This window comes from Coregonus clupeaformis, chromosome 7, assembly GCF_020615455.1.
Source record: "Coregonus clupeaformis isolate EN_2021a chromosome 7, ASM2061545v1, whole genome shotgun sequence".
Classification (NCBI taxonomy): Eukaryota; Metazoa; Chordata; class Actinopteri; order Salmoniformes; family Salmonidae; genus Coregonus; species Coregonus clupeaformis.
Window position 1 is genome coordinate 39,956,544 of NC_059198.1, and position 13,269 is coordinate 39,969,812.

A 13,269-nucleotide genomic window follows, 5' to 3' on the forward strand; every position below is an offset into this window, starting at 1 on the left:
ACAGGTCTGTGAGAGCCGGAATTCTTACTGGTTGGTAGGTGATCAAATACTTATGTCATGCAATAAAATGCAAATTAATTACTTAAAAATCATACAATGTGATTTTCTGGATTTTTGTTTTAGATTCCGTCTCTCACAGTTGAAGTGTACCTATGATAAAAATTACAGACCTCTATATGCTTTGTAAGTGGGAAAACCTGCAAAATCGGCAGTGTATCAAATACTTGTTCTCCCCACTGTAGATGGCTCGGAGCCAGTGGGTTTGGCGACGAATATGTAGTGAGGACCAGCCAACAAGAGCGTACAGGTCACAGTGGTGGGTAGTATATGGGGCTTTGGTGACAAAACGGATGGCACTGTGATAGACTACATCCAATTTGCTGAGTAGAGTGTTGGAGGCTATTTTGTTAATGACATCGCCGAAGTCAAGGATCGGTAGGATAGTCAGTTTTACGAGGGCATGTTTGGCAGCATGAGTGAAGGAGGCTTTGTTGCGAAATAGGAAGCCGATTCTAGATTTAACTTTGGATTGGATATTCTTAATTTGAGTCTGGAAGGAGAGTTTACAGTCTAACCAGACACCTAGGTATTTGTAGTTGTCCACATACTCTAGGTCAGACCCGTCGAGAGTAGTGATTCTAGTCGGGTGGGCGGGTGCCAGCAGCGTTCGATTGAAGAGCATGCATTTAGTTTTACTAGTGTTTAAGAGCAGTTGGAGGCTACTGAAGGAGTGTTGTATGGCATTGAAGCGTTTGGAGGTTTGTTAACACAGTGTCCAATGAAGGGCCAGATGTATACAAAATGGTGTCGTCTGCGTAAAGGTGGATCTGAGAGTCACCAGCAGCAAGAGCGACATCATTGATATACACGGAGAAAAGAGTCGGCCCAAGAATTGAACCCTGTGGCACCCCCATAGAGACTGCCATAGGTCCAGACAACAGGCCCTCCGATTTGACACATTGAACTCTATCTGAGAAGTAGTTGGTGAACCAGGCGAGGCAGTCATTTGAGAAACCAAGGCTATTTAGCCCCTAAATAAGATCTGGTGCAACCAATTACCTTCAGAAGTCACATAATTAGTTAAATAAAGTCCACCTGTGTGCAATCTAAGTGTCACATGATCTCAGTATATATACACCTGTTCTGAAAGGCCACATAGTCTGCAACACCACTAAGCAAGAAGCACTACCAAGCAAGCGGCACCATAAAGACCAAGGAACTCTCCAAACAGGTCAGAGACAAAGTTGTGGAGAAGTACAGATCAGGGTTGGGTTATAAAAAAATATCTGAAACTTTGAACATCACACGGAGCACCATTTAAATCCATTATAAAAAAAATGGAACCACAACAAACCTGCCAATAGAGGTCCGCCCACCAAAACTCACGGACCAGGCAAGGAGGGCATTAATCAGAGAGGCAACAAAGACACCAAAGATAACCCTGAAGGAGCTGCAAAGCTCCACAGTGGAGATTGGAGTATCTGTCCATAGGACCACTTTAAGCCGTACACTCCACAGAGCTGGGCTTTACCGAAGAGTGGCCAGAAAAAAGCCATTGCTTAAAGAAAAAAATAAGCAAACAACATGTTTGGTGTTCGCCAAAAGGCATGTGGAAGACTCCCCAAACATATGGAAGAAGGTACTCTGGTCAGATGAGACTAAAATTGAGCTATTTGGCCATCAAGGAATACGCTATGTCTGGCGCAAAGCCAACACCTCTCATCACCCCGAGAACACCATCCCCACAGTGAAGCATGGTGGTGGCAGCATCATGCTGTGGGGATGTTTTTCATCGGCAGGGACTGGGAAACTGGTCAGAATTGAAGGAATGGTGGATGGCACTAAATACAGGGACATTTTTGAGAGAAACCTGTTTCAATCTTCCAGAGATTTGAGACTGGGACGGAGGTTCACCTTCCAGCAGGACAATGACCCTAAGCATACTGCTAAAGCAACACTCGAGTGGTTTAAGGGGAAACATTTAAATGTCTAGGAATGGCCTAGTCAAAGCCCAGACCTCAATCCAATTGAGAATCTGTGGTATGACTTAAAGATTGCTGTACACCAGCGAAACCCATCCAACCTGAAGGAGCTGGAGCAGTTTTGCCTTGAAGAATGGGCAGAAATCCCAGTGGCTAGATGTGTCAAGCTTATAGAGACATACTCCAAGAGACTTGCAGCTGGAATTGGGGGGGGGGGGTGAATAGTTATGCAGGCTCAAGTTTTCTGTTTTTTTGTCTTATTTCTTGTTTGTTTCAACAACAAAAAAATATTTTGCATCTTCAAAGTGGTAGGCATGTTGTGTAAATCAAATGATACAACCCCCCCAAAAAAATATATTTTAATTCCAGGTTGTAAGGCAACAAGATAAGAAAAATGCCAAGGGGGGTGAATACTTTTGCAATCCACTGTATGAGGTGGTCTGCAGTGCACACACTAACATAAACACACACACACACCTACACTCAGACTGTGAGATGTGCACATACACATAGCACATAGTCCTGCCAAACACTCAACCAAGCAGCACGGTTCACGGAACCCACTTCTGTTCACGGGCAGAAGGCTTTAGGAGAGAATTTCTTTGTGACACCAGCTCTGATTATAGCAGCACAGGCACTCACACATTTGTGATGGTAGTGGAGAGGGATCGGTAGCCCTTAGAGGTGTGTGTGTGTGTGTGTGTGCTCACAGTTGGCTCATCCTTGTGTGAAGCCTCATCAGTGATGGAGAGCCCCCAGTGCCTTCCACCCCCTCCTCTGTCACTCAGGAGTGCGACAAGCTGGGGACGTGTGTGCGCGTGCACGTGTGAAGGAGACGTGAAAGCTAGCTGTCTTAGGAAAGTGAAGGGGACGGCCCCACACAGACTACATACAGTCGTGGTCAAAAGTTTTGAGAATGACACAAATATTAATTTTCACAAAGTCTGCTGCCTCAGTTTTTATGATGGCATTTTGCATATACTACAGAATGTTATGAAGAGTGATCAGATGAATTGCAATTAATTGCAAAGTCCCTCTTTGCCATGACAATGAACTTAATCCCCAAAAAACATTTCCACTGCACTTCAGCCCTGCCACAAAAGGACCAGCTGACATCATGTCAGTGATTCACTCGTTAACACAGGTGAGAGTGTTGACGAGGACAAGGCTGGAGATCACTCTGTCATGCTGATTGAGTTAGAATAACAGACTGGAAGCTTTAAAAGGAGGGTGGTGCTTGAAATCATTGTTCTTCCTCTGTTAACCATGGTTACCTGTAAGGAAACACGTGCCGTCATCATTGCTTTGCACAAAAAGGGCTTCACAGGCAAGGATATTGCTGCTAGTAAGATTGCACCTAAATCAACCATTTATCGGATCATCAATAACTTCAAGGAGAGAGGTTCAATTGTTGTGAAGAAGGCTTCAGGGCGCCCAAGAAAGTCCAGCAAGGGCCAGGACCGTCTCCTAAAGTTGATTGAGCTGCGGGATCGGGGCACCACCAGTGCAGAGCTTGCTCAGGAATGGCAGCAGGCAGGTGTGAGTGCATCTGCACGCACAGTGAGGCGAAGACTTTTGGAGGATGGCCTGGTGTCAAGAAGGGCAGCGAGGAAGCCACTTCTCTCCAGGAAAAACATATTCTGCAAAAGGTACAGGGATTGGACTGCTGAGGAGTGGAGTAAAGTCATTTTCTCTGATGAATTCCCTTTCCGATTATTTGGGGCATCCGGAAAAAAGCTTGTCCGGAGAAGACAAGGTGAGCGCTACCATCAGTGCTGTGTCATGCCAACAGTAAAGCATCCTGAGACCGTTCGTGTGTGGGGTTGCTTCTCAGCCAAGGGAGTGGGCTCACTCACAATTTTGCCTAAAAACACAGACATGAATAAAGAATGGTACCAACACATCCTCCGAGAGCAACTTCTCCCAACCATCCAAGAACAGTTTGGTGACGAACAATGCCTTTTCCAGCATGATGGAGCACCTTGCCATAAGGCAAAAGCGATAACTAAGTGGCTCGGGGTACAAAACATAGACATTTTGGGTCCATGGCCAGGAAACTCCCCAGACCTTAATCCCATTGAGAACTTGTGGTCAATCCTCAAGAGGCGGGTGGACAAACAAAACCCCACAAATTCTGACAAACTCCAAGCATTGATTATGCAAGAATGGGCTGCCATCAGTCAGGATGTGGCCCAGAAGTTAATTGACAGCATGCCAGGGCGGATTGCAGAGGTCTTGAAAAAGAAGGGTCAACACTGCAAATATTGAATCTTTGCATAAACGTAATGTAATTGTCAATAAAAGCCTTTGAAACTTATGGAATGCTTGTAATTATACTTCAGTATACCATAGTAACATCTGACAAAAATATCTAAAAACACTGAAGCAGCAAACTTTGTGAAGACCAATACTTGTGTCATTCTCAAAACTTTTGACCACGACTGTACACAGAGCATTTGCTATAGTCATGAAAAATGTATGCAATCACTAACTGTAAGTTGCTCTGGATAAGAGCGTCTGCTAAATGACTAAAATATAAAATGTAAATATAGCACACACACGCACAAAAGACACACACACACAACTACTGCATGCTCAGAAGATATGCTGTGTTTTAGGATTATATACTTATACCTTTGACTCTGGTTTGACTAATGTGTACGGCAACTTCTGTATATAGGCCCCAAATGGCAACTATACTATATAGCTCCAATCCTGGTGGTAATGCATCTCAAATGGAGGATAGAGTAGGCCCATCCTTCTTCTCTACCACTTGGTCCTCGTCAGTTCATTCGTTCTCTAGTTTACCTTCATTATTCCCCACATATCTTTTGGTCATTGTTTGTCCATGTGCAGATGTTTGTAGCCAGATAAAATCTGAAGACCGTGTGTGTGATGTACACTGTGATTCTTTGGCTAGTTTATGGGTTCTCTCCCCAGACAGTTAGGCCCAGCTGTTATGGCTTCTTTTCTCATATTGTTGGACTGAATTTTGACATATTTGTATTCCTCACAAGGTGGAGTAGGAGAGTGTGGTGCAGGGGGAGAGATGTGTGTGTGTACTCGCGAGTGTGTCTTTGTTTACGTTTGATTCTATTCTAGGCTATTGTAGACGTGTGGGTTTGTTTGTGATTGTTTCATTGCCTATGGTTGTGTCTGTGTTTGAGAGTCTGTGTGTGTGTCTGTGTGTGTTTTTACTGAGACCTACCGGAAAGAGGTCTAGGCGCATACACGCATGTCTGCTGTGTGTGTGTGTGTGTGTGTGTGTGTGTGTGTGTGTGAGTGAGCGAGCGAGCGCAAGCCAGCTAAGGAAGAGGAGGAGCACTCTCTATCGACCCAGCTGACAGGGGTTTCCATGGCAACCCAGCTGCAGCCCAACGCAGGCACAGTCAGTCACAAAAGGAGGTGCTCTCGCTTCACCCATCTCAGTCAGAGGGGGCGCCACACAGAGGCCGCTAGAGGAATAACACAAACAGAGCCTCGCCGTCAAGAAGCTGGCCCTGTTCCTTTTGGATAAATCAAACGTCCTAACGCGGCTCAGCTTCTATTTCCGTCCATGTTTTATTTATGGAAGTTAGTGATTGGACCAGCTGTAGAGATACGGACCTCTCTCTCTCTCTCTCTCTCTCTCTCTCTCTCTCTCTCTCTCTCTCTCTCTCTCTCTCTCTCTCTCTCTCTCTCTCTCTCTCTCTCTCTCTCTCTCTCTCTCTCTCTCTCTCTCTCTCTCTCTCTCTCTCTCTCTCTCTCTCTCTCTCTCTCTCTCTCTCTCTCTCTCTCTCTCTCTCTCTCTCTCTCTCTCTCTCTCTCTCTCTCTCTCTCTCTCTCTCTCTCTCTCTCTCTCTCTCTCTCTCTCTCTCTCTCTCTCTCTCTCTCTCTCTCTCTCTCTCTCTCTCTCTCTCTCTCTCTCTCTCTCTCTCTCTCTCTCTCTCTCTCTCTCTCTCTCTCTCTCTCTCTCTCTCTCTCTCTCTCTCTCTCTCTCTCTCTCTCTCTCTCTCTCTCTCTCTCTCTCTCTCTCTCTCTCTCTCTCTCTCTCTCTCTCTCTCTCTCTCTCTCTCTCTCTCTCTCTCTCTCTCTCTCTCTCTCTCTCTCTCTCTCTCTCTCTCTCTCTCTCTCTCTCTCTCTCTCTCTCTCTCTCTCTCTCTCTCTCTCTCTCTCTCTCTCTCTCTCTCTCTCTCTCTCTCTCTCTCTCTCTCTCTCTCTCTCTCTCTCTCTCTCTCTCTCTCTCTCTCTCTCTCTCTCTCTCTCTCTCTCTCTCTCTCTCTCTCTCTCTCTCTCTCTCTCTCTCTCTCTCTCTCTCTCTCTCTCTCTCTCTCTCTCTCTCTCTCTCTCTCTCTCTCTCTCTCTCTCTCTCTCTCTCTCTCTCTCTCTCTCTCTCTCTCTCTCTCTCTCTCTCTCTCTCTCTCTCTCTCTCTCTCTCTCTCTCTCTCTCTCTCTCTCTCTCTCTCTCTCTCTCTCTCTCTCTCTCTCTCTCTCTCTCTCTCTCTCTCTCTCTCTCTCTCTCTCTCTCTCTCTCTCCATCTCCATGAGCAGTTCCTCAAAAGCATGTCCATAAATCTAGTTGTTTTTGTGTATGTGTGTGTCAAACTGGTGGGGCCTGCCCAGTGTATGTGCTGCGCTGTCCTTCCCTAAATAGAATAATACGTTTATAACATTAATGTGCAAATTATCCTTTAAACTATTACTACTACTTTTTATTTTATAATTTTTTTTAGAGGGTAGTCAGCTTTAATATTGCAGATAGATTGTGGGTTCTATCAATGTAATTGTCTGCATCATTTCCAATCCCCCATATATATTTTTTTCTTATTTTGTAAAAATATATTTTCCTTCTTTATTATTTTCCCCTAACCCTACCACCCGTCCCCTAATTGAAGTAAAATAATGGACAACAATACTTAGGCTTCTACTTCCAGCTTATACATACTATATACATTTTATGGACACAGTACATATTACACTAGTTATCTATTTGTTTGTCCCATCCTTCAGCTACCCTCAACCCCTCACATCTATCTCTGAAAACCATCCAGTTTTGATTTCTACTTGCCATATCTTTTTCAACTGTGCTTTGATATTTCACAAAAGTTATGAACCTTTCTATTCTCATAGTTTCTACAGATTGTAAATTAAAGATGACCATTTTTACTAAGAGTATTATTATATTATTGATCAAATGACTATGGCTTTTCAAGTCACCCAGCAGAGCTATTTGCAGAGTTAGCTTTAGATAAATGTTGTGATTTTTCAGCCATTCCTGAACCCGCGACCAAAAACAAGCTACATATGGGCAGTACCAAAACAAGTGATCTATGGATTCTGTCTCTTCGCAGCAAAATCTGCAGACCTAGGATAGTTGTATCCCCCATATACATAACATTATATTGGTTGCAATAATTGTGTATAATAATTTAAATTTAAAAATTCAAAGTTTTGAATCTGCCGTTGTTTTGTGTATCAGTTCATAAACCATGTACCATGGAATCGGCACATCACAAATCTCTTCCGAACTATTTTGCAACCTGTATGACGTATCTGTCATTTTTATGGTCTTTAAATGGAACTGGTATAATTTTGTATTTATCACAAAAAAAAGACACATTTTAGTCTTTAAGGCAGGGCTGACAGACAAGTTCCTTAGCTTCTCCCCCTTCCACTTTCCTCCTCCATTTTTAGCTGCATATGTGACACAACTCCACCAGTCCTATTTATGATATCATTAACAAAGTTGGTAGAGCATGGCGCTTGCAACGCCAGGGTTGTGGGTTCGTTTCCCACAGGGGGCCAGTATGAAAATGTATGCACTCTCTAACTGTAAGTCGCTCTGGATATGAGCGTCTGCTAAATGACTAAAAACAAAAACATTATAGAGTATTTTTATCAATTAGTATATTTGAGTTTAACCATAATATATTTTTGTAATATTTGCTTTGTCTTTTCTGGTGGATTAAACTGAAATTGCAACCAGCTTTCTATGGCTTGTTTTTAAAATAGCAATATTTTGGAGATTATTTAATTGTCAAATAACCGAAAGTGAGAGAAAGAGGCTATTTTTGAACACTGGATGAGCCATTCTTCCTAATCTGCTGGAGAACCAGTTGGGATTAAAGTAGAACTTTTGTATGACTGAAGCCTTTAGTGAGAGGTTCAATGCTTTAATATTTAATCATTTTAGCCCTCCGAATTCATATACATTATATAAATAGGCCAGTTTAATTTTGTCAGGTTTGTCATTCCAAATAAAGTGGAATATTTTTTGCTCATATAATTTTTTTAACAAGTCATTCGGTGTAGGTATGGCCATAAGTAAATAGGTCAACTGGGATATGACTAAAGAGTTAATCAGGGTGATTTTTCCACAAATAGACGACAGGTATTTACCTTTCCATGGTAGAAAGATCAGCTACTACTACTAGTTTGATGGTTGTAGCCATCAATTGTCCCATTAACAATACCCATATTTTAGCAAACTTATTTCATTTAATTTCCCTAGCATAGGCTACTTATCGTAATTAACAATATCAGCTAAATGTCTGCGATAAGTGATGGTCCGTGTTTATCATTTTCGGTTTATTGTCCCAGCTCTTGTGTGTGTGTGTGTGTGTGCGTGCTTGTGTGTGTGTGTTTTTATATGCCCGCTCGGGGCTTGTATAATCTGTCTTTTTCGGAGCGGATCCATTCCCAGGGATATTTTTAGCCCCAGCTCCCCTGCAGCTGGGTGTGTGTGTGTGTCTCTGTCTGTGTGTTTGTCTGTGTGCGATCTGTTAGGATGCAAAATGGCCCCGTCTTTCCTCGTATAAACTCTCTCCGTTGCCAGGGAGAACGAGAGCTCCTATCACAGGCTTTAGTAGCACTAAGAATCCTCCTAACATAAATCTAGTCAACTAAATCTTCATGTTCTTCCCTCATTTCCCCCTAGACATCAATGCCAACCTATTCCCTATATAGCGTACTACTTTTGACCAGAGCCCACATAGGTCAAAAGTAGTGCACACTAAATGAGAAATATTGTATATAATTTCAGACTATAGCATTAATTTGGATCAGAGCTGGGCTTTGGTGAAAAGTAGTACACTATATAGGGAATAGGGTTTCATTTCAGATCTGGATAGAGATAGAATTCGTAATGTTAAACGACTGCTGCTACCAGGAATATAGGAGTTGTGTAAATTCCTGCCGTTTTTTGGCAGAGCCAGAGATGAGCAGGCCAGACTCACACACATAAACACCCAGCAGCAATTCAAACATGTAACACTAGAACCAGACAGAGCTATTTTAGTGCACTGCTCTGGTGTGTAACTGAGATCCTGTGTGTGTGCGCGCATGTTTCTGTCTTTATGAATGCATGTGTGGCTCAGTTGGTAGAGTGTGGCGCTTGCAACGCCAGGGTTGTGGGTTCGATTCCCACGGGGGACCAGTACGAAAAAAGTATGAAAATGTATGAACTGTAAGTCGCTCTGGATAAGAGCGTCTGCTAAATGACAAGAAATATTAAAATGTAACATACAGCATCCTAGTGTGAAATGGGTTCATACTCCATCAAGCTTACATATTTACCTTTATACCATAACTTGTGGTTTAAAATGCTGCCATTTTCTTCAATTTATTATTAGAAGTAGAAAAGACTACAGTATAGGCCGTCCGGATCTTATGATTTTTTAAATTTATTTCTCTCCTTATTATTTGAAACTGTCAGGTTCTTCTGATAACGCCATTCCCTGTGAGTTGTGTTGTTGTTTTGGTGACTGACCAGATTTCCACACCAACCACTCAAAATGTGGAAACTATTGATCCCATCTTTCCATTCAACCAATTAATAGCATCAGTCCAGTAGATGTAGGCTATGGACAAGTCTATGAGTTTAAAAAGCAGGGCAGCGTTGGTCTGTTTGTGGATTAACAGGTCATCCTTGCATTTAATAGCTGAGTGTTGATGGGGGGGGGGGGTCTACATGGTTATTTCTTTACTGTAAAATGAAGGTTTTAGTGGATCCAACGGTGTCTGTGAACAGTGACTGGTTAAATAGACCTGGTTGGCCCTTTTCTAGGTACTTAGAGATGAGGACTGAGTCAGTTGGACTTCCCTAAGGCTCATAGTGTGATCATTGTCATCACACACATATCATATCAGTCAGTTCCTAGAACTGAATTCTTAGGTAAAACACAACGTCAAATAAACCTGTACAGAACTGCCCTTAATGGTGGTTGCTTCCTAGAATAGAACAGAACAGAATAGAACAGAACAGAATTGAGATTTTTAGTGTGGTATCTGCTGGTTTATACCAGTGACAGTGCTGGTGATATCACCATGCTGTTCAGCGGTTTCAGGCTGCAATGCGTGTGTGTGTGTCTGTGTGTGTCTTTACCCCCGTCTCTTCTACCGCAGGGACACACACACACACACACACCCAGGGAACATGCAGCTCGTGCACACCAGAGCGAGAGGCTCTCGTCTAGCTCTGGCAGGAACTAATTGCAGTCTTATGTAATGGGACAGGAAAAGGGGGACATAAATAGGCGGGGGACGCGCTCTGCTGCCCTCTACTGGGGACGGATGGTACAGTGCTGGGATCAGCCCTGCAGTAGTATTATAGTCCGTCGTCATAGTGAGGTGAAACACATAGAAATGCAGTGAATAGAACGGACCCCATTCTATATCTTACAATATATCTCTGCTCTATGTATTGAGATGAGATATTCTGTATATGATTGTTCTATGCTAGCCTTCTGATCCATTGTCTGTTTGATAGAAAGAAATGTTGCTTTGTTGTACTGTGCATTTCTCCAGAGTTGGCATATCACACATGTACCCTGTCCCTCCCTCTTCTCCTGTCCCTAACCACTGACTGTCTCAGAGCCCCAGCTCCAAAACCAGCCGCCATATCCAGCCATATGCTGCATCTAGCCAGGAACACACTTGGGTGTTGTTGGTGTGTGTGTGTGTGCGTGAATGCGTACGTAGTTGTGCATGTGATATGGGAGTGGTTTAAAAGCACACTGGCAACAGACACATTAGTGCCTTTCCTTAGTTTGTAGAGTCAGATCTTAAGCTATATCTACTGTAATGACTGTGATATTTACTGTTCTTAAGATCCAGGGCAGTGTCGTATAATTATGTGTTTTGTTTTGTGTTTTGCAGCTTCTTGGACAGAATTGAGTCGGTGAGGTCGAATGACTACACACCAACAGATCAGGTAAGATGACTTTTTAACGATCTAAAGCATGGCTAAAAATGTAGTAATAAAATGACATGTCAAATGTTACCAACCATAGCTGTAGCTGTATTGCTTAATCAATAAGCACTGTGTAGGAAAACATCATACACTTTTAGTCTCTCTCTCTCTCTCTCTCTCTCTCTCTCTCTCTCTCTCCCTCTCTCTCTCTCTCTCTCTCTCTCTCTCTCTCTCTCTCTCTCTCTCTCTCTCTCTCTCTCTCTCTCTCTCTCTCTCTCTCTCTCTCTCTCTCTCTCTCTACCTCTCTCTCTACCTCTACCTCTCTTTTCTACTCATTCCTTTTGTGCATCTCTTCATCTCTGTTCTCCTCTTGTTCTCCTCTTGTTCTGAACCCCAGGACTTGCTTCGCTGCCGAGTTTTGACTTCAGGGATTTTCGAAACAAGATTTCAAGTTGACAAAGTGAACTTTCAGTAAGTTTCCCATTTCCTTTATTCTGATGTAATGGTACCCATCGTTGTCTGTTGTATTAACTGTATGAACTTTGTACTGTACATGGCCATTGTGGTTTCATATTATAATGGAAATGTCCCCACCTTGTGGTCACAGGGTCATTTTTCATTTCAGTTTAACTGGATGTCATGCAAAACATAAAGCCTTGTTGCTTCTGTTTGTGTTAGGTTTTTATTTGGATGCCATTGGGGAAATGACAATTTTGTCTCGTATGCACACTAAATAGGAAAGCAGTATCTGCTCTAAAACACCACAACACGGGAACTCAACATACTGCCAAGTGGTTTAGTGTAGTGGTTAACTTTACCCACAAGAGCTCTGTTTCTATCATCATCACTCCATGCAGAAAACTAGTCCAATCGACTGTATCGCAAGGTCTTTATTGACAAATCCCCATTCTATAAGACACCTACAGTGCATTCGGAAAGTATTCAGACCCCTTGACTTTTTCTACATTTTGGTACCTTACAGCCTTATTCAAAAATGTATTAAATAAATAACAATCTACACACAATACCCCATAATGACAAAACATAAATACCTTATTTACATACATATTCAGACCCTTTACTATGAGACTCAAAATTGATCTCAGGTGCATCCTGTTTCTATTGATCATCCTTGTGATGTTTCTACAATTGATTGGACATGATTTGGAACGGCACACACCTGTCTATATAAGGTCCCACAGTTGACAGTTCATGTCAGAGCAAAAACCAAGCCATGAGGTCGAAGGAATTGTCCGTAGAGCTCCGAGACGACAGGATTGTGTCGAGGAACAGATCTGGGGAAGGGTATCAAAAAATGTATGCGGCATTGAAGGTCCCCAAGAACACAGTGGCCTCCATCATTCTTAAATGGAAGAAGTTTGGAACCAGCTAGACTCATCCTAGAGCTGGCCGCCCGGCCAAACTGAGCAATCGGCTAAGAAGGGCCTTGGTCAGGGAGGTGACCAAGAACCCGATGATCACTCTGACAGAGCTCTAGAGTTCCTCTGTGGGGATGGGAGAACCTTCCAGAAGGACAACCATCTCTGCAGCACTACACCAATTAGGCCTTTATGGTAGTGACCAAACGGAAGCCACTCCTCAGTAAAAGGCACGACAGCCCGCTTGGAGTTTGCCAAAAGGCACCTAAAGGACTCTCAGACCATGAGAAACAAGATTTTCTGGTCTGATCAAACCAATATTGAACACTTTGGCCTGAATGCCAAGCATCACGTCTGGAGGAAACCTGGCACCATCCCAACGTGAAGCATGGTGGTGGCAGCATCATGTTGTGGGGATGTTTTTCAGCGGCAGGGACTGGGAGACTAGTCAGGATCGAGGGAAAGATGAACGGAGAAAAGTACAGAGAGATCCTTGATGAAAATCTGCTCCAGAGCGCTCAGGACCTCCGACTAGGGTAAAGGTTCAACTTCCAACAGGACAACGACCCTAAGCACACAGCCAAGACATCGCAGGAGTGGCTTCGGGACAAGTCTCTGAATGTCCTTGACTGGCCCAGCCAGAGCCCGGACTTGAACCCGATCGAACATCTCTGGAGAGACCTGAAAATAGCTGTGCAGTGACGCTCCCTATCCAACCTGACAGAGCTTGAGAGTATCT

The 13,269-nt window shown here is 43.3% G+C and overlaps 1 protein-coding gene across 2 annotated transcripts in view; it reads left to right on the top strand.

Annotated features, from left to right (window-relative positions):
• Positions 1 to 13,269, top strand: part of LOC121569170 (guanine nucleotide-binding protein G(olf) subunit alpha) — a 70,770-nt gene that overhangs the window by 49,436 nt on the left and 8,065 nt on the right. For both annotated transcript variants that reach the window (XM_041879867.2, XM_041879868.2), the window contains exons 6-7: positions 11,118 to 11,172; positions 11,549 to 11,622. In XM_041879867.2, coding sequence (XP_041735801.1) covers positions 11,118 to 11,172; positions 11,549 to 11,622 — 129 coding nt within the window. The remainder of the gene's footprint in view (positions 1 to 11,117; positions 11,173 to 11,548; positions 11,623 to 13,269) is intronic.